The 17,872-nt window shown below is 52.2% G+C and overlaps 3 protein-coding genes across 16 annotated transcripts in view; 2 read left to right on the top strand and 1 right to left on the bottom strand.

The window, feature by feature from the left end:
* The first annotated feature begins 110 nt into the window (after positions 1 to 110).
* Mrps34 (mitochondrial ribosomal protein S34) lies at positions 111 to 1,208 on the top strand. The gene is made up of 3 exons (XM_050137030.1): positions 111 to 431; positions 591 to 633; positions 716 to 1,208. The coding sequence occupies exons 1-3, from the start codon at positions 111 to 113 to the stop codon at positions 1,006 to 1,008; spliced, it is 657 nt and encodes a 218-aa protein (XP_049992987.1). The 3' UTR covers positions 1,009 to 1,208.
* A 31-nt stretch (positions 1,209 to 1,239) lies between these two features.
* Positions 1,240 to 2,376, top strand: Nme3 (NME/NM23 nucleoside diphosphate kinase 3). The gene is made up of 5 exons (XM_050137014.1): positions 1,240 to 1,441; positions 1,513 to 1,643; positions 1,725 to 1,826; positions 1,901 to 2,013; positions 2,083 to 2,376. Exons 1-5 carry the CDS (start codon positions 1,396 to 1,398, stop codon positions 2,198 to 2,200), a joined length of 510 nt encoding a protein of 169 aa, XP_049992971.1. The 5' UTR covers positions 1,240 to 1,395; the 3' UTR covers positions 2,201 to 2,376.
* An 8-nt stretch (positions 2,377 to 2,384) lies between these two features.
* Mapk8ip3 (mitogen-activated protein kinase 8 interacting protein 3) overlaps positions 2,385 to 17,872 on the bottom strand; it is a 42,925-nt gene continuing 27,437 nt past the window's right edge. For 5 of the 14 annotated variants that reach the window (XM_050136815.1, XM_050136824.1, XM_050136918.1 and 2 more), the window contains 23 exons: positions 14,740 to 14,751; positions 12,839 to 12,896; positions 12,195 to 12,347; positions 11,533 to 11,614; positions 10,540 to 10,670; positions 10,278 to 10,334; positions 10,020 to 10,190; positions 9,141 to 9,267; positions 8,426 to 8,521; positions 8,147 to 8,305; positions 7,252 to 7,417; positions 6,461 to 6,643; positions 6,195 to 6,384; positions 5,976 to 6,095; positions 5,808 to 5,888; positions 5,658 to 5,725; positions 5,344 to 5,492; positions 5,006 to 5,177; positions 4,669 to 4,782; positions 4,503 to 4,541; positions 4,204 to 4,383; positions 3,953 to 4,102; positions 2,385 to 3,878 (listed from right to left, as the gene is read on the bottom strand). In XM_050136815.1, the coding sequence (XP_049992772.1) occupies positions 3,757 to 3,878; positions 3,953 to 4,102; positions 4,204 to 4,383; positions 4,503 to 4,541; positions 4,669 to 4,782; positions 5,006 to 5,177; positions 5,344 to 5,492; positions 5,658 to 5,725; positions 5,808 to 5,888; positions 5,976 to 6,095; positions 6,195 to 6,384; positions 6,461 to 6,643; positions 7,252 to 7,417; positions 8,147 to 8,305; positions 8,426 to 8,521; positions 9,141 to 9,267; positions 10,020 to 10,190; positions 10,278 to 10,334; positions 10,540 to 10,670; positions 11,533 to 11,614; positions 12,195 to 12,347; positions 12,839 to 12,896; positions 14,740 to 14,751 (2,780 nt within the window). In that variant the 3' untranslated portion in view covers positions 2,385 to 3,756. Of the gene's footprint in view, positions 3,879 to 3,952; positions 4,103 to 4,203; positions 4,384 to 4,502; positions 4,542 to 4,668; positions 4,783 to 5,005; positions 5,178 to 5,343; positions 5,493 to 5,657; positions 5,726 to 5,807; positions 5,889 to 5,975; positions 6,096 to 6,194; positions 6,385 to 6,460; positions 6,644 to 7,251; positions 7,418 to 8,146; positions 8,306 to 8,425; positions 8,522 to 9,140; positions 9,268 to 10,019; positions 10,191 to 10,277; positions 10,335 to 10,539; positions 10,671 to 11,532; positions 11,615 to 12,194; positions 12,348 to 12,838; positions 12,897 to 13,983; positions 14,002 to 14,739; positions 14,752 to 17,872 lie in introns of all 14 variants that reach the window. The other 9 variants (XM_050136805.1, XM_050136873.1, XM_050136835.1 and 6 more) reach the window with 3 other exon arrangements.

Raw genomic sequence — 17,872 nt, 5'->3', positions numbered from 1 at the left:
CCTTCCTACAGCTTCCGGATGTACCCGGATGCTTTTGTACAGGACACCGACCGCTTCCGGATCGGGAGAGCTCCAAAAGCACAAGTTTCCGGCGGTATAAGGACACAGGCATGGCGCGGAAGAGAGTGAGACCCCGGCTGATCGCCGAGCTGGCCCGCCGCATACGCGCTTTGCGCGAGCAGCGGAACCAGCCGCGAGACTCGCAGCTCTACGCCCTAGACTACGAGACTCTGACCCGGCCACACTCGGGTCGCCGGCTGCCGGTGCGCGCCTGGGCCGACGTGCGCCGTGAGAGCCGCCTCCTACAGCTGCTCGCCCGCCTCCCGTTGTTTGGCCTGGGCCGTCTGGTCACCCGCAAGTCCTGGCTATGGCAGCACGACGAGCCGTGCTACTGGCGCCTCACGCGAGTGAGGCCCGACTACACGGCGCAGGTGCGCTCTCTCCCTGTGCTGCCCGTTCTTGTCTACACTTTCCTGGACCACACCGGCTGGTTCTACCCACCCTGAACCACCTGGGCCTGTATGCCTCCCTTACCTCCGTAACTTAGTAGCAGTGGCTCTGTGTTGATAATTCCCCCTCTTGTTCTGCAGAACTTGGACCACGGGAGGGCCTGGGGCATCCTGACCTTCAAAGGTAAGGCTGGGTGCTAGTTGGAGCTTGTTATGGTTCGCAGGTTATCCAACCAGCAGGCAGTCAGCTTGTCTTCTTTCCCCAGGGAAGAGTGAGGATGAGGCTCGGGAAATCGAGCATGTCATGTACCACGATTGGCGGTTGGTACCCAAGCACGAAGAGGAGGCCTTCACTGCGTTCACTGCGAAACCAGAGGACAGGTTGAACCCTGTCCCCTACCCACCTCTGCTGCGGGCCATGATCCTTGCTGAACGACAGAAAAATGGGGATACCAGTGTCCAGGAGCCGCTCCTAAACCTGGAGAGGACTCGGGTGCATCCCTGGGACTACCCTGCAAAACAGGAGACCAAAGGGAAGGCCAAGGGAACCCCAGTCTAACTGCCAGGACGGGCAGAGAAGTCGTTTGAGTCATTTGATGGACAAGTGTCTTTGACTGTGCCAGATCTCCCTTTTGGTGGAGAGTTAGACCCTACAGCCCTGACACACCTCCCAATGAATGGTGGCGCAGTTGACAGGCTGTCGGTTTCAGGCGGCCTCTTACTCGCACTTTTGGTCTGGAAATAAAGGCACGAAGTGGCCCGTGTTGTGGTTTCATTACGTGGGTACCTCAGGACGGGGCAGGGAAGGCGGCGGTTCGCAGCAGGGTGCCTGGTGCTCTGGTACACCACTCAGTGCTGAAATGTGCTGGGACTGCTGAGCCCGCGCCTGGAGGTCCTTTAAGGGAGGCCACGCCCCCTCGCCGCCTGGTCCGCCCCATCCGCCGCCATGATCTGCCTGGTGCTGACCATCCTCGCTAACCTCTTTCCCGCAGGTGAGCACCAGGGCAGACTGGGGCCGGTCTGGGTGCGTGGTGGGGCATGCCTGAAGTCAGTACTCTCGCAGCCTACAGCGGCGTGAACGAGCGCACGTTCTTGGCAGTGAAGCCCGACGGCGTGCAGCGGCGGCTGGTGGGCGAGATCGTGCGTCGCTTTGAGAGAAAGGGCTTCAAGCTGGTGGCACTAAAGCTAGTGCAGGTATGGGCGGGCAAAGGAGCTAGTGGGCCCAGGGCGGGTCTAGGGCCGGGGCCCTGGTACTGGTAGCCGTCTCTTCCCTAGGCTTCCGAAGAGCTGTTGCGGGAGCATTATGCCGAGCTGCGCGAGAGACCTTTCTACAGCCGACTAGTTAAATACATGAGCTCTGGTCCCGTGGTGGCCATGGTGAGTTTCCAATGATCTGCATGGGGAGGGCGAGGCCTTGGGAGCGCTTATCACACTGACAGTAACCCCTGCAGGTGTGGCAAGGGATGGACGTTGTGCGTGCTTCGCGGGCCCTCATAGGGGCCACTGACCCAGGGGACGCCATGCCTGGCACTATCCGTGGGGATTTCTGCGTGGAAGTTGGCAAGTAAGTCCTACCAAACTCCCTGGCCACCCCTCGCCCCTCCTCTCCGGCTCACTTGCCATTCCCGCACAGGAATGTGATTCATGGCAGTGACTCGGTGGAAAGCGCTCACAGAGAGATTGCGCTTTGGTTCCACGAGGAAGAGCTTCTGTGTTGGGAGGACAGCGCTGGGCATTGGCTGTATGAATAGATGCTACTAAAGTCAGCGTTACCAACCTGGAGGTTGCTGGTCTTCACCATCCTCACAGAGCTCGGCACAGGAACAGTGCTATGGGTGCAGGTCCACCTGACCCAGTCTGTCCAGGGACAGCCACTCCCACATCCCTCCCTGTATTTCTTTTCATAATAAACTGCAGAAAACCCTTGTGCACTGGTGTAGTTTCAAGACAAAAGTACTGTTAAGACATTTATTACATACAGAGCAGATATGTGAGTTCACTTGCAAGGCCAAAGCCTGAGGAGAGTTGCACTGGCCCCTTCCTCCAGCTGCACCCACCCAGCTAACCCCAGTCACTTCACACTCCTGTGGGAACAGACAAGGGACATACATCACAGTGGAGAGGTGGCAGGATGGTGGGGAAAAGCCTGCAGCTGCACAATGCTGCAGCTTGTTGTGGCCAGGTGGGCTCAGGGGCAGTGAGTGCCCCTGGATCTGTGCTTCTCTGGTGGTGAGAGGGCAGTAGAGGCCAGCTGACTCTGATCAATGCCCCTGGAAGAGTAAGACCAGGGCCAGGGCAGCACCTGCCTCCACACACTTGCTTATAACTCTGCCCATCCTGGCCAGTCCTCAGCTCTTCTGGCCTCTCTGCCTGGCAGCCTCTGTTAGTTGCTCTCCAAGGGAGCAGGCCACAGCTGGCAGCCCTAGGCACTTAGTACGTGTCCGCGAGCTGGGCTCCTTTGAGCCCTGTGCAGGAGGCAGGCCCTGGGAGCACACCATCCTCCATTAACCTGCATCCTAGGACTGACTCTGGGGACACCAGGGCCATCCTTCTTCCTGAGGCCTGTGCCTGCCCTGGCAGCCTGAGAAATTCTATCCTTGGGGCTTCTGAGAGGGGCAGGGCACTAGGGTCTTGCTCCTCCAAGGTTAATCTTGTGCCCATGAAGAGCCTAGGGGACACTGGTCTATGAGGGGCTGGACAATCTTGGGATCCCTTGGGTTAATGGATATTTGTCATCTTCTGAAGCAGCTGCCCAGGGAGGACGGCCCTGAGCTTTCATGCCAGGTTCCCAAGTAAGACCCAGGCTGGGGCCAAGGGAATGTAAGTTTGGAGATAGGGAAAATTCCAGAGAAGGCTGGCTGAGGTCCCGGAATCCAGACAGTCTAGCCTTGCTTCTGGGCAGAGGACAGTGGCTAGGCCTGGGTCCCTCAGGGCTGCATGCAAAGCAAGTAGACTTGGGGAAGACTTGGCAGTATGCGGCTCCCGCTCCTGCCAGGGCCACCTGTGGGAGCTGCCCATAGCAATCTTGGTCCTGACTTGCCCTGAGGGGCCCCTGGGACTTCACTGGGGCTGGGTGTTGGCCAGGGCCAGGAGCTGCTGAAGAGAGGGTGTCCCAGAGGCTCTCCTCCTCCTGCCTCACTCCCCAAACTTGCTTCACCCCTCTCTAACAGCTGGGGGTTGGACCTCAGGCAAAAGCTGCAAGTTGAGAGGTTAAAAGGGGATGGACGAACCTGACTGCCCCAGGGAACAGGCGGGGGGGCAGGCAGGTAGGGTCCTATGTACAGTTGGCATCAGGCAGGGCAGGTTCTCACTCAGGGGTGTAGGAAACCTGCCACACGATGATGTGGCTGCGCTCAGCCTTGGACAACACGGGCTTCACCTGGTTCACATCCCCGGCAACTTCCTCTGTTTCATCATCCTCGCCGTCCCCTGGAGGATTGGCAGTCATGAGGACTCCCCCACACACCCACACCAAGCCCTACCTCTAGCTTGTGCCGACTTACCAATGCGGAAGTCAATGTAACCTTCACCACCACTCAGCACCAGTGCATTCTTCAACTTCTGGCCCTCAGAATCTGCAGCAGGCGCAGCAGGCCCAGGACCCTCTGATGGGCTGTCTAGCACACTGCCATTCAGAGTGGCAAGTACATTTCCTGTGGTGGGCAGAGGAATCTTAGGGCTAGAGCCTCCTGAAACGGTCAGAGCTGTGCTACAGTAGCACAGTGGGCAAAGAAGCTAAAGATCATCTATGTACCTGGCACAGAGACAAAAAATTTGACAGCATCACGGTGTCCATGGAAACAGAGCTGAGCCTGAGCCATGGAGCAGTAAGGGATGAAGCTGCTGGCTGCCTTGTCACTGCTGTCGTCCCCATACACATGGATGACACCCCCTGGGCGGGTCCCCTCCCCAGATGTTGGAGATGTCTTGTTGGCTAGAAAACAGGGCCCAGAGAATAGGACCACCTTATCTTGGGCAGGCAGCTGGAGATGGTGAGTGCTAGGGGCAGAGCAAATGTCCCAAGTCACATGGGGGCAAGTGCTGAGGACTTACCTCGGAGCCCCAAAAGCTGGCCTCGATGTAGGACCACAGCTGGGGAAGAGAGAGGAAGGAAGGCTGAGTTGGCCAGAGAGGTGGCTCCCCAGTTCCACCTACTCTGGAAACCCTTTAGCATAGCTGCTGCTTTCTGGATAGGTGTCCTCTAGGGTTGGGAACTTACTCTCAGTCAGGGGGATGGAGATGACAACCCCATTGCCAGTGCCCACCCACAGACGGTTGCCCGCAATGAGTAGGGCTGTGATGCGGACGAAGGAGAAGCCCAGCTTGCCGGTACCTGGGTGAGAACAGGAAGAGCGGTCAGTATAGCCAGTGATGGGTGCCCCAGGTGTTTCCCTAACATTGCATCTTATTTGATTTATATTGAGGCAGGTCCTCATGTATCCCAGGATGGCCTGAAATTTGACTATATAACTAAAAATGACCTTGAATTTCTGATCCTCCTGTTTCCACCTCCCAAGTGCTGGGATTATAGGCATATGCCCACTATGTCTGCTCACCCAGCATCTTGCTAACATACGGCTCGATGTCCACATCCTGCAGGTGCTGGTGGGTGTGAGCATGGTAGAGTCGAAGGGTGGAATCCAAGCGAATAGAAACCCATACTCCATCACCGATCCAGGCAAGCTGTCGCACCTGGCTTTCCCGCCTTGGATGGGCATCAAATGATTTCTGTTGGTTGATGGCAGCCAGTCAACAGGGGTGGGTAATGGAGAGGTAAGGGATCTGGGCTTGTTGTGATGTAATGCAGGGTCCACCTTAATGACACACTGCCTGTCCCAACCTCCAATCTGGCAGAAGCCCCTCGCCACAATGGAGGCCACCGGCTAACACTTGCCTCGATCTGCATTGTCTTGGGCTGGATGACATGCACCTTGTTCTTGTAGCCACACCAGACTCGGTCGTCTACAACAGCCATGCAACGGATGGAGTGGTGTGGGTGGCCCAGGTCCATCAGATGATAGTTGCTCAGGTCCCACTGGCCATCTAGAAAGAGCCCAGAACACCTGCTCAAGTTTGGCTAGGGTCTATCTCTGATCACATGATTAGTGTGGAGGACCTACCACCAGGCTCAGGATGGACCAATGGACCCAGGAACCAAGGAACCCAGCAAACCCTAGGCTTGCCTCTGCAAGGGCCACCGGGCCTTACCCTCGCCACGATGGAAGATAGCCAGGGTCCCATCTGCAAGAGCTACCAGCACTCGGCCTTTGACATGCCTGGAATGGTAAGTCAGTGAGGTAGGCTGAGGTTGCTGGGCCCTTGAGTCCCTAACCCCATCCCTTAGTGGGGGTCACATACACCAGGCTCAGCACAGAGTCTTTTAGCTTGATGGAGTGCAGACACTTCTTCCAGTTGGCTACTGCTGAATGCACGTAGAGCCTGCAGGGTAAGGTAGGTAGGCAGAGTTTACATGGCTCATTGAACTCCCCCACCCTACCACGTCCCATGTCTTGTGTCTTTGCCTACCAGCCATTCTGGGCTCCTAGCCACATGGTGGGTGCAGCACTACTGGTGGTTGCAGAGGGCTCCCCACTGGGCTCCACCTGAGGCTGTACAATGCTGCCATCGGGCTCTGGCCCATTCTCACTGCAAGAAGAACGGTAGCTGTAACACAGTGGGTCAGAGAAGTATATGCTTGCTCCCTGCCGAACTCTGTCATCCCCCCTCTCATCTGATACAACCTACCTGGCAGGCTGGGTGCTGGAGGGTGGGGTAGATGCCAGGTCAGTGAAGACATGCTCTGTGAGGGGCCCGGGCCGAACTGTGGTTGCTTCTGGCTCGCTAGGACCAGAGTCTGGCACCTCTGTGGCTTCTGTGGCTTCTTCTGTGGATTGGGATGGGTTTACTTTCCCATTGGCGGTGGCTGCCACATCCCCTGTGGAGAGAGAAGTAAGCTGGGCAAGGCAGAGAAAGAGAATGTGTGGATAGGGAGAAGACTACCCGGGACTCACCCTGCCCCTTGTCCAGTACTGGAGTGTCTCCTCGGGAGGAACAGTTGCTACGTGGTACATTGCAGCGGGTAGCACACCCCACCAGAGTGATGCCAGCCAGCACACCATCAGCACCTGAGTCTTCGGGGTTCACATCACTGTCTAGGAACATCTCCCCAGGGGGATAGTCACTGTCGCTGGCCGCTGGGGAGAAATTCCCAGCCCATCAGTCCAACATCATAAAGCCACCCCAGAGTTCCATCTCAGTGGAGGCAGGGGAGAATGGGAACTGTCTGCTTGGCTGGCTCTGCTCTCAGTTAGCTTAGTCTCCACACAGCAACACCTGGCCCTCTGGGAACATCTGTTCTCAGGCCTAGTGTCAAGCTTACAGGTCAAAAGGAACTGAAAAATAATGCTCTGCTCCATCATACAAAAAGATCCTGAAGAACTCCAAGGAGTAGAGGCCATCTCAGTAAATAGGTAAGGGTTCAAAGCAAAGATCCGTGGGGCCCTCAGCACTATCCTGGGGCTGGGCTAAGCAGTCATGGGACTGCTGCTGAGGAAGCTAGGACCTTTGCCTGTACCCTGGACAGCTTCTTCCTGGACACATGCTGAAAGGTAACTCGACACACATCTATTCTGAAAACATCTATTCACATGCCCAGGTCTCTAATTCCTATTTACTCTGTATCCCAGTCCTACCTGGCTGAAAAGGAAGAGCCACCCGCCTCAAACACCAGCTTTGCAGGGCAGTCCACAGGCAGCAAGCACCTGCTGTTGGACAGCACCTGGAAGTGGGAGCCCTAACTCACCAGGGATGCTGGAGATACATAGGACGTGGGCATTGCAAACTGTGAATTGATCCACAACAGTGCCTGGTTGGTTGGCATCAATGATCACCACTTTGCTGGTAGTCAGGGTGCTGGTGAGTATCCATACCCGACTGGAGGTAGCATCCGCCTCAGCGACCTCCTTTGCCTGTTTCAGAACACATTGGAGGGAGATCAAAGCTGTTGCCTGAACTTGGTGCTAAGTCATGGAATCTCTGGGGCTTCCTAAGATCTAGCATTAAATATGGAATCAACAGATAAAGTTATCTTCCCCTATAACCTACAGAACCATATCTTGATTCATTTCCAAGAAGCAGCTATGAACTTGGAGAAGCTACTCTTACAGCCCCTAAGTCAAGCTGTGACTGTGTTCTGGGCTTCACTGAAAATCACTGGGCCTCTCCTGTGAGCAGTCCCTCCTGCTACCTATTTTTCCAGACGACACAAGATGTGCCTGGCTCTTGCAACCCTGACTTCTGTTGACCAAGGGCAGTAGACATACTGCTCCACAGGCCAGAAGGCAACCTGACTACAGAGAGGCAGCAATGGCATCTTGAATGCTGGTAGTACCTGCTTCCTCTCCCAGACTCATGGAAGAAAAGGGAAACATTGCCACCAAGGTGTGGTCACTTTCAGCCTGAACCTATAGAGAACTATCCAGAAACTTTATGTAGAGTAAAATCACTTTTTTTTTTTTTTTGATTTTCGAGACAGGGTTTCTCCGTAGCTTTTGGTTCCTGTCCTGGAACTAGCTCTTGTAGTCCAGGCTGGCCTCGAACTCACAGAAATCCGCCTGCCTCTGCCTCCTGAGTGCTGGGATTAAAGGCGTGCACCACCACCGCCCAGCTAAAATCACATTCTTGACCAATATACTGACCTTCTTCTTCTCAGGTGATGAGTGGCTGCTCTTGGGCTCGCCTTCAACTTCCCGGTCGCAAGTCAGAGGGTCTCTACCTGGTGTGGGCTTGGGTCCACTGCTAGAGTCCTCTTCATTTGGTTTCCACCCACTCAGGTTGACACCAGCAGCACACCAAAGCTGTAAGGACAGGGCTCTGGGGTCTAGGCACAAGGCTCCTCTGCTGGCCCTCCAGGGGCTAAAGCAATAGAGACTACGCTTTGCCCTTTGGGGCCTGTGAACAGGGTCCTCAGTGCTCACCTTCATTGTGGGGTCCTTCTCTACCAGAGGGCGGCAATACACAGGGACAGGCACATTTTTCATACGGTTATCTTCCTGGCCTCCATTGGGGCTCAGCTGAAAGAGAGCAGGAGGTACTGTGGTATGTAGGCAAGGGAAACACACTGGTCTTTAGAAGCCTGAGTCATTTGCCTGCTGTCATTGTCATTGGCTTTTGGTGTACAATGCATTGGGTCTGGCTCTTCTGGCCTTCTGTGCTGGCTAGATTTTGTCAACTTGACACAAGCTAGAATCATGTGGGCATAGGAAACCTCAGACCCGATCAGACTAGATGGTAGGCATGTGTGTCAGAGGTGCCACCTTGGGCAGATGGTCCTGGGTTATAGAAGAAAGCAAGTTGAGTATGCAATGGAAAACAAGCCAGTAAACAATGTTCCTCCGTGATTTCTGCTTCAGTTTTCCTTCATGGAAGTGTAAGTCTAATAAACCCACTCTTCACCCAAGCTGCTCTGGCCAGTATTTTATCATAGCAACAAAAAGCAATTTTATTATAGCAACAAAAAACTAGAATACTCTCAGAGTTACAGATCCACCAATATCAGGTAGGAGGTGGGTACCCTCCTGACTTCTCATATACACTGTGCCTCCTGGCATTGCACCACTACTGTGCTGCGCCGTGGTGACCCCCCCCCCCATACCCTCTCTGTACCTGGACACCACCCTCTGTCCCAATTACCTGCTTGTACTTGGCAGGCAGGCTCCACCCACAGGCCTGCAGCCTTCCATCATCATTGCGCACGTGTTCACGAACCTGGCGATATTGTTCCCGCTTCTGTTCCCGCCGGGCAGAAGAAGTGCAGTCACTGGGTGAGAGGAATAACAGGTTACTTATGTTCAATATTATTTATGTTCACTGAATGAAGGTTACATGAGCAGTCTGTGTCAGGCTGGGGCACCCACAGTCCCACTGATCTTCCTGCAGTGTGCCATTCATTCCTCAGAATCCGCCTGAATCCGCCCTTGACTTTTCTAGCATAGGGTGGGCCTGGAGGGATGGCTCAGCCATTAAAGGCCAGGCTCACAATCCAAAACCGAATAATGACATCTAGGACATGGCATACTCATCTGACACAGGGTAACATCCCCAGTAAGAGGTGTGAGCCTGGGCTTAAGAGGTCATTTCCAACTCTCTCCATGGGCACTGGGGCTCAGATGGCAGCAACTGCAATGTAACCTAGGTAAGATTACCAGTGGTCACTCATAATAAAGGTGGCCTGCTCCAATTCCTGTGGCAGCAAGATACACCACCATGTTTCGGGGGCAGTGTTCAGACCCTAAGGCCACACAGAGGAGGTAGGGGTATTCTTGGACCCAGCACAGTCTTCAGGATCTACAAAAATGGTCCCTAAGAACTGCAATCTTTGCCAAAAGGGATTCAGACAAAACCTGCACTAGTTCTTGCTGGAGGTAGTGGGCCTGGAGGTAGTGCCCTTGATAATGCCTGCCCCACAGGGCAGCAAATTAAAGTTCTGTTCTCCAACTTCAAGTATGGAATGGAATGGGCTTAGAACACCTGGCCCCCTCCCAGGAGGGGCAAGGGGCTGGGGACACCCACTCATCAGGGAAGAACTCCAGGGGTCGGCTGCCGGCTGAGATCTGGCACATGGCATGGCTGCGACGCTGGCTGAAGCCGGCTGCTGTAGGTGACTTGTAGTGAATGTTCACAGACGGGTAGGACCGTTTGGCTGGAGGGGGGCTGGATGACGAGCTGAAGAGGCGGCTGAAGCTGCCATGGAGACACAGATAGTTGAGCCGCGGGTGGAGTAACAGCAGATTGAGAGAAGCTTCTCCCTCCCTAGAGCGTCATACTCACAACTGCCAGATAGTGGACTTCTTCTTTTCTTGGACAGATGGGTGTTCCCTGGATGCTCTGTAAGGAAGGATAAAGGAGGAGCTGAACCAGCTGACGCTGGGGCCCTCCAGACTGTCCCAACCCTCTGGGGGAAAGGAGGTGTGTTGGAGGATAGCCAACCCCATGATATGCTATAATTCTATAATCCCAGCTCAGGAGCCATAGCTCCAACCAGAGCGATGAGCTGGCTCAGGAACTGTCACAAAAAATGCAGAGGGACCACCTGATCATTTCAGTCCACCGCACAGCCTCCTGCAGCTCCATTAGTCGTTCTTTATACTGGTTCCGTTCCATGAGCACTCGGGCCATCTCTACCCTTGTGAAGCGTCGGCGCTGGGCCATAGGGATTTTGTCCTGCAGAGGGGAGAAGATGGTTCCACCAATGAGGGACGACAGGACAGTCAAGCGTATATGGCTTCCTTCTGAGATGTCTACCACCTAGGTGAGGGTTGGGGGTGGCAAGGGCATGGGGAGAGGGTCAGGGCAGCCCAAATGGGTTTTGCCACTCTCCCCCCTCCCAAGCTGCACCCTGAGCTTGAGCAGGATGAGCTTCAGGGAGTTGGGAGAAAGTGCACGGGAGGCAGGTCATCTCTCTGCACATGGCTCCATCCACTCAGAATCTGCTTTTGTTAATGCACAATAAAGAGGTCTGAGGTCTGAACTAGCTTCTCTTTCTGATGCAAGTGGCCACAGTCCATGTTCTCAGCCTCTCCTAGACTCTCCTGAGATGGAAGTTGTAGAGCAAGGGGGAGAGCATCACATGCCCCAAATGACTGAGCAGATGAGTGACTGGTGGTGGGTGTTGCTCTGTTACAAGGTACCCAGCCCTGTTCTCCTCAAGGTGCTGTGGCACAGGAGGGCAAACTATGCTAGCTCGGACCAATTTTGGGTGTGGGAGAAGGTGCAGGCTCGGGACTTGGTTGCATTGCCCAGGTTGCAGATGCATAGCAAATGGCTGGTGTTGCTTCTGCAGCCTCTTTGGTAACAGTAAAATCTGCTGAGACTGTAGAAAACATCAAAGGGAAAAGGTAGAAAGGTGACTCTGCCTCACTGTAGGGAGGGGCTGAGGACATCAAATCACTCAGTGGAGTGGGAAGACATGAACTGGGTTCCGAGGTCACAAGTGAGAGGTTAGAGGGGCCCAGAAGAATCAGGAAGTCTAGGAAGCGCTGCCATTCCCAGCCCACCCGTGCCCACAGGTTAATAGTGGATATACCAATTCTGTACAGAGATAGCTGCTTACATCCTCCACCTCTTCTCTGGGCTCACGGCGTGCGATTACTGCCTCTGACTTGACTCTACAGGATATGGGAAGAAGCAGGCAGGGTAAGAGCTCTGCCAAATGTGCTCCACAGCCCAGACATTTGGCTGTTCTACCCAAAATGGGGGTGATCCAAACCCAAGAAGGAGTGAATCAAGGTACTTGGTGGGCAGGCAAGTCCGGAGTAGGTAGTGCCCACAGGACCTCCCTACACTGCCCCTCCCATCTCAGAGGGGCTACAACCAGGGCACAGGGTTTCCAAAGACCATGTGGATTTGACTTTGGCTATGGAGCAGAAGTGTGGTTACTTAAGTAGCCATTGGTGCCTGATCAGCCCCTCATTCCTGAACAAGGAATCAGGGAAAGCTGTAACTAAGGATGGCACCACCGTTCCCAGAAAGGCACATGAAGCAGGACTCTATACCTGGTGAAGGCACAGAGGACTTGAGAGGAGACAAGGGGGTGGGCAGACAATGACCTACCTAGTGGCTGGACCTTGAGCAGAGATCACAAAGCTAGGGGCAGCAGGGGGCTCTGAGATGTCACCACTGGAAGATGGCTTTATTAAGGACATAGAGAGGTGGCAACTTGGAAACCCAAGTTTCTGTTGTTCTCACCTTTTCAGCTCTTCTTCAAGTTCTTTGATTCGGTTTTCCAGCTTGACTTTGGCTTGTTTGGCGGCTTCCAGCTCACCCTTCAGCACTTCCTGCTCTCCTGACAGTTGGTCAACCTTGGCAATGAGGTCATTCTTCACCACGTTCAAAGCATTTCTTTAAATGGCAGAAAGATGAGGGCTTAATGAGAACACATTTGCATACGTTTGTGACAAGGACTTCTACTTGTTTTGAGATAGAACTAGCTCAGGCTAGTTTCAAACTCACACTCAGTCTTTTGATTATCAGGAGTACAGGCCTTTGACACATCCTAGCAGGTAGATCCTGGTCTAGAATGGGAACACCTTTTTGACCTAAACATTGAATGAAGCAGTCATTCTTTTTTTTTTTTTTTTTTTTTTTTTTTTTTTCCCGAGACAGGGTTTCTCTGTGGTTTTGGAGCCTGTCCTGGAACTAGCTCTGGTAGACCAGGCTGGTCTCGAACTCATAGGAAGCAGTCATTCTTGCTAAACGCTCCTTACAGCCAGCTTTCTGAAGGAACCACTCAGGAGTCCTATGGGTTGTTCCCACTAGAGATGATGGTAACAGTCACGTTTCAGGGGCCACCCAACCCTGGGTCAGACCCGGATAGTATAGAAGATTCTTACTTTGTCTCTAGAAGCTGCGAGTTCTCCAGCAGCAAGTTCCCCACTTCTTTGCCCATTCCTGAAATGAAAGGTAGTGAGGTTTGCCTTGAGCCTCTCCAAGTGCACTTTGCCCTATTGCACCTGCCTCTGCCCCAGAGTAACAACCTTCCTGGCCCTGTGGCTTCAGGTGAAAAGAAATGAGGGCTTAACATTCCAACCTGCAGGATAGTTGGGCTCCAAAAGAAGAGGCAGTCAGACGTAGACAGATCCCTGGCCTCATCTACAACCAAGAGAAAGCCCTGCTCTTCCCTGAGCTCACACTGAGCTAGATAATCCTTCTAGCTAGCTCCTATCAGAAATTCAGTCTTATAGAAGGCCCTGGAATAGCCCCTGTCATGCCACTTAACTCCCTGCCCTTAGCCATGTCCATATTCCAGCTCTATAGTATACCCACAATGAACCAAGGCCTTTCAATGCCATCCACTGGTGAACAAATGTTGGCATTGTGACAAAGGACAGAGATGACAGCACAGTACTCAGAGAAAACTTTTGCCCCAAGGATTGCAGTTGTAGCCCATCATGAGATTACATGTTAGTCTGGTAGGACCTGGCCCTTAGCAGTGGGGTCAGGAAGCATGGGGAGGAAGCATGGGGAGGGACAGGACTTTTTGTGGGAAACTGACCCAGCCCTTCTGCCAACAGACTGAGTTCTCCAAATATATATCTTATAATGCCCAAAGAACCAAATTTAATCCTCAGGTTAGCCTTCCCCCATATTCTTGTCTGAAAGAGCAAAGGCACAGTGAAGTGCTGGTTATAGGTCAGCATGATGTCCATTCCGACCTCCTTTGTTTTCCCCTGGCAGCCTGAGAGAGAACACCAGGCACGAGGTCTGTCCTGGGCCTACAGAGCTTCTCAGAGACTGATAGTGGTTTGTCCATGGTGACTAGCAGCTTGGAGGGAGGGTCACTTCCCACCCCAGCTGAAACAGAATGGAAAGATGGCACCCCAGGTCTGAGGTCCCTAGAAATCCTGAAGCCACACTCATTGCCATTGGCCCACCATGAAGAACAAAGCAAATGGCTCATGAAGCATGAGAAGATGTTAGATAGAAAAAGGAGGCCAGAAAGAGGAAAACAGACACTTAAGCAGGGCCTTGGCCTTACCAAAAAAATCATCGCGCACTACGGGAGCATCCCAGTCCCACAGGAGACGGGCAACAGGGCGGGAGGAGGGAGAGAAAAGAAGCGCGTTAAGCCTATGTAGACAGCAAGGTGGGGGGTGTTGGGGAACACTTCTGGTTTGGGTTAGAGTTGGCAGCAGAGGGGACAGGAGGGCAGGAGGCTGGATGAAGCCAGAGACTCCTTTGAAACTTTATCTGTGGACAATAGAGCAGACGGCCAGAGGAAACCACACAATGAGAAGCTGTGCCCAGGGGCTTGGCTGCCATTGAACACACTAAAGGGCCATAATTATAGGAGTATGTGGGCCTCAGGGCCTTTTGTGCACAGCAGTTCAACTTGGCTACCCAGGTGGACTGCACAGGGGTCTCATGGCACCCTTAACTTCTGGGGTATATTGTCTTATGCTCCTAGTGGCTCTGTAGATCCCTCAGAAATGGCCTTCAGGCCTTCAAGCCTTTTCAGGCTTGAAATGGGGGTCATATATTAAGAATCTGTCAGTAGTCAGTGGAGCAATCCCATCTGGGCATTTTGGGCAATAGCAGGCTGGGAGCAAAGCGCATGGCTATAGGGGCTAAGTGGCTTGGAGCAGCCAGACAGAAATAAGAGGTCAGTGTGCACAGCCCTTAGTGATGGTCAGCGGCAGGGGAGAGTCCCACGTGTATGCCCCACCCCCTGCTCCAGCTGCTCTCCACAGTGGAAAGAGGGGACCACAGGGAGACAGACGGGAGAGATACACACCTGAGAACTCCCCTGGGCCGCGTCCAGTGAAGCAGAGAGACAGGGAAGGAAGCAACAAAGGTCAATTGGTAACTAGAACCAACAAAGAAATTCTTACTTAAAAGAAAAAAAAAAGCAACAATGATTCAGCCATTCCTATGTTGATGGACATGAAAAACAAAACACTTCAGCAGGTCCAGGTCAACACATTCCATGGATACAGAAACCCTAAAGGGACAGACCAAAATGGACATTCCTCCCTCTCCAAGGGACCTAGAGCACCCCAGTTCTTGTTCAGCTCTGCCAGAAATCTGTAGCCACCCAGTGGTAAGCTAGCACCCAGCAGATCTCAACAATTATGGCCTGTAAAGGGAAGGACGTGTGTGTTGGTGAGCAAAGGATACCAAGGAAGCCCTCTAGAGTGAACAAGCCATGCTGTCGGTGTACATGGGGACCCTGACATGTCACAGATGTGCACCTGGGGCTGGATTTAGGGGTCTCCTGTTCAGCCCAGTTCTTACAGGACTAAAGGGAGGGAGAACATGACCTTGAGTGAGGGACAAGATGAGGATAAGGGAGAAATTACCCCACTGTTAAGAGAAAATAAACCAAAGAGTAGTAGGGGGCTGGGGAGCATGGAGTGGTCTGAACAGACCTCACTAAGTACAGACCACTTCAGTACAGACCGCTAGGAAAAAAATGGGACTGAAGTAGGGAAACATTTTTTTTTCTTAATAAATTTAAGAAAAGAATTCTGTTCTGCTCAGGTACTACACAGGGAACAAAAGCAGCATGAAAACCTACTTGATTTAAATATCAAAATGTTTATCATAGGGCTGGAGAGATGGCTCAGAGGTTAAGAGAACTGACTGCGGTTCCGGAGGTCCTGAGTTAAATTCCCAGCAACCACATGATGGCTCACACCCATCTATAATGAGATCTGGTGCCCAGAACCCTATATACATAATAAATAAATTAAAAAAATGTTTATCATAGAAATCTAAATAAAGCAGAGGACCATTTCAGAAGTGGCAACCCTTTCCTCACACCTCTCGAGACAAACGTCCCACACTCTCCATTCTCCCAGGCAGGGGAGGCAGAGCACGCTGGGTGTCTGCATCACTGCTCATCACCGTCTTTTCCTGTCACACAAAAGGCCTTCACCATTCTGCATGCCCGTTATTCTCCAGGACACGTTGGTATAGATCACCAGAGAACTTGTGGCCCATCTACCTGTTGTTCCACAGGTACTGGTTCACACCTCTTGCAGAGCTTCATACAGGGAGCAGGGCAGCACCAGCTCCCTGCCATGCTCTACAACTCCTGATTAATTTTCACTTTCATTAATCCTGAAGCTGAGTTGTTTTTATATCACCTGTGATTTTTTAATTTATTCTCTGCCAGTTTTCTACTGAACTTGATTTGCTTTAATAGCAAAGAACACTCACATACTTTCTTGCCCTTTTCTTTTGTTCTGAGCACTGCAGATCAAACTGGCTCCTGCTAAGCATGTGTTCTACCACTGAACTGCATTTCAAGTGCACACACGTACTCTTATCACAGTCAGATGTGTGGACATTTTCTCTGGTGGTTTTGTAGAGACTCGGAAATACTCTCCAATATCCTTTCTTAACTCTACTGTCCTTGTATTTTTGTTTAAATATTTGAGCAAAGCTGGGCGGTGGTGATGCTTGCCTTTAATCCCAGCACTCGGGAGGCAGAGGCAGGCAGATCTCTGGGAGTTCGAGGCCAGCCTGGTCTACAAGAGCTAGTTCCAAGACAGGCACCAAAGCTACAGAGAAACCCTGTCTCGAAAAACCAAAATATGTATATTTGAGCAACCTAGAATTTATTTCTGTTTTATGGTTTAAGATCAAACATTTTATTACCATATGGAATGGAGCTCACGTTAGTCCAAACATCTCTGACCCCATCCTCTTACACAAGCTTGTCTACTTCTCAAGGAGAGCTGTTTCTAGACTATATGGGACAGTCTGCTATAGAAGGAATGAATCCGATCACTGTACACCAGAATGACACAGATTGGGTCTGCATGTCACAATTCAGATTGCTCTAAGTGATGCAGGGGAACTGCTTGGCTTCTCCGAGCATCAGTTTCCTTATTTGTACATGAGAAACATAATCCCCTTAAGGTGCACAGTGTGACGTCCCCAGCAGACAGTGTGAGCAGGGGTTACCATGATATTTTCTACTCTCAAAACATCCATTCTGTATGTATTTTCCTTGGCATTTCTGAAGCCTTGCATGTGTGCATGTAAACAGTAACTGGCATGTTATAGGTTAATTTGCAGCTTTTGAAAATAGTGTATGTTATAACTTCTGTTTGATAGACATAGTGTATGCCAGGCAGTCACTTTTACCACCTTCACTGCTGAGATACACAGCTGGAAGCCAGGACTCCTGGGCAGAGAGCTCGCCACTATTATCCCAGCTGATGATCCAAAGAATTTATCTAATGACCTAAAGCTGTGCGTGTGAGAATATGGCATCTCTCCCTCTCCTGCCTATGAGATGCTCAGAGAGCTGACGAGATGTGTCTGTATAGCTACATACGTTGCTCAGGTGTGCTTACTCACTGGATCCTATCTGTGCCATACCATCTTTAAAACCACACACGAGTGGCTGTGGCCACAAGCCAGAAGGGCCCTTGGATGGATGTCTAAGTAGAGGAGACAACCTCTAGCTCATTCCTCCAGAACTTGGTCACCATAGTAAGTCACTGGGTACGGTAAGATTGCAGTAGTGAATCCTGCCTGAGCTCCTTATGACCCATCTGACTTCTGCATTCCTACATAAAAAGGCTCAAAACCATCAAAAGTGGGTCTCATGGCAACCTTAGCTCAGGGTGACCACTGTCCCATAGAAATGACAGGAGAGTTAGAGATGCACAGCAGAACACAGGGAAATATGTCTTTGCTGTGGCGGAATAGTACACTGGTGCCCACTTCCCTAGAACAAACACCATCACCCTGGCTGTCTGTGGCCATAACCTGACTGTCACAGGCACCTCAAAGACCATTCCCTGTGCTCCCATGTATGTGAACTTCCACCCTTTACTACCTGACTGTGAGGTAGCAGTCCTAGCCAGAGCTGCTGCTCCCTGTAGAGCAATGAGAAGCAGTAGCAGGGTCCT

Source organism: Alexandromys fortis, unplaced genomic scaffold, assembly GCF_014885135.2.
Source record: "Alexandromys fortis isolate MF-2015 unplaced genomic scaffold, M_Fortis_MF-2015_v1.1 scaffold_29, whole genome shotgun sequence".
In the NCBI taxonomy this organism is placed as follows: Eukaryota; Metazoa; Chordata; class Mammalia; order Rodentia; family Cricetidae; genus Alexandromys; species Alexandromys fortis.
The sequence above is the reverse complement of the archived record's forward strand: the minus strand, read 5'-3'. Positions and strand labels throughout refer to the sequence as shown.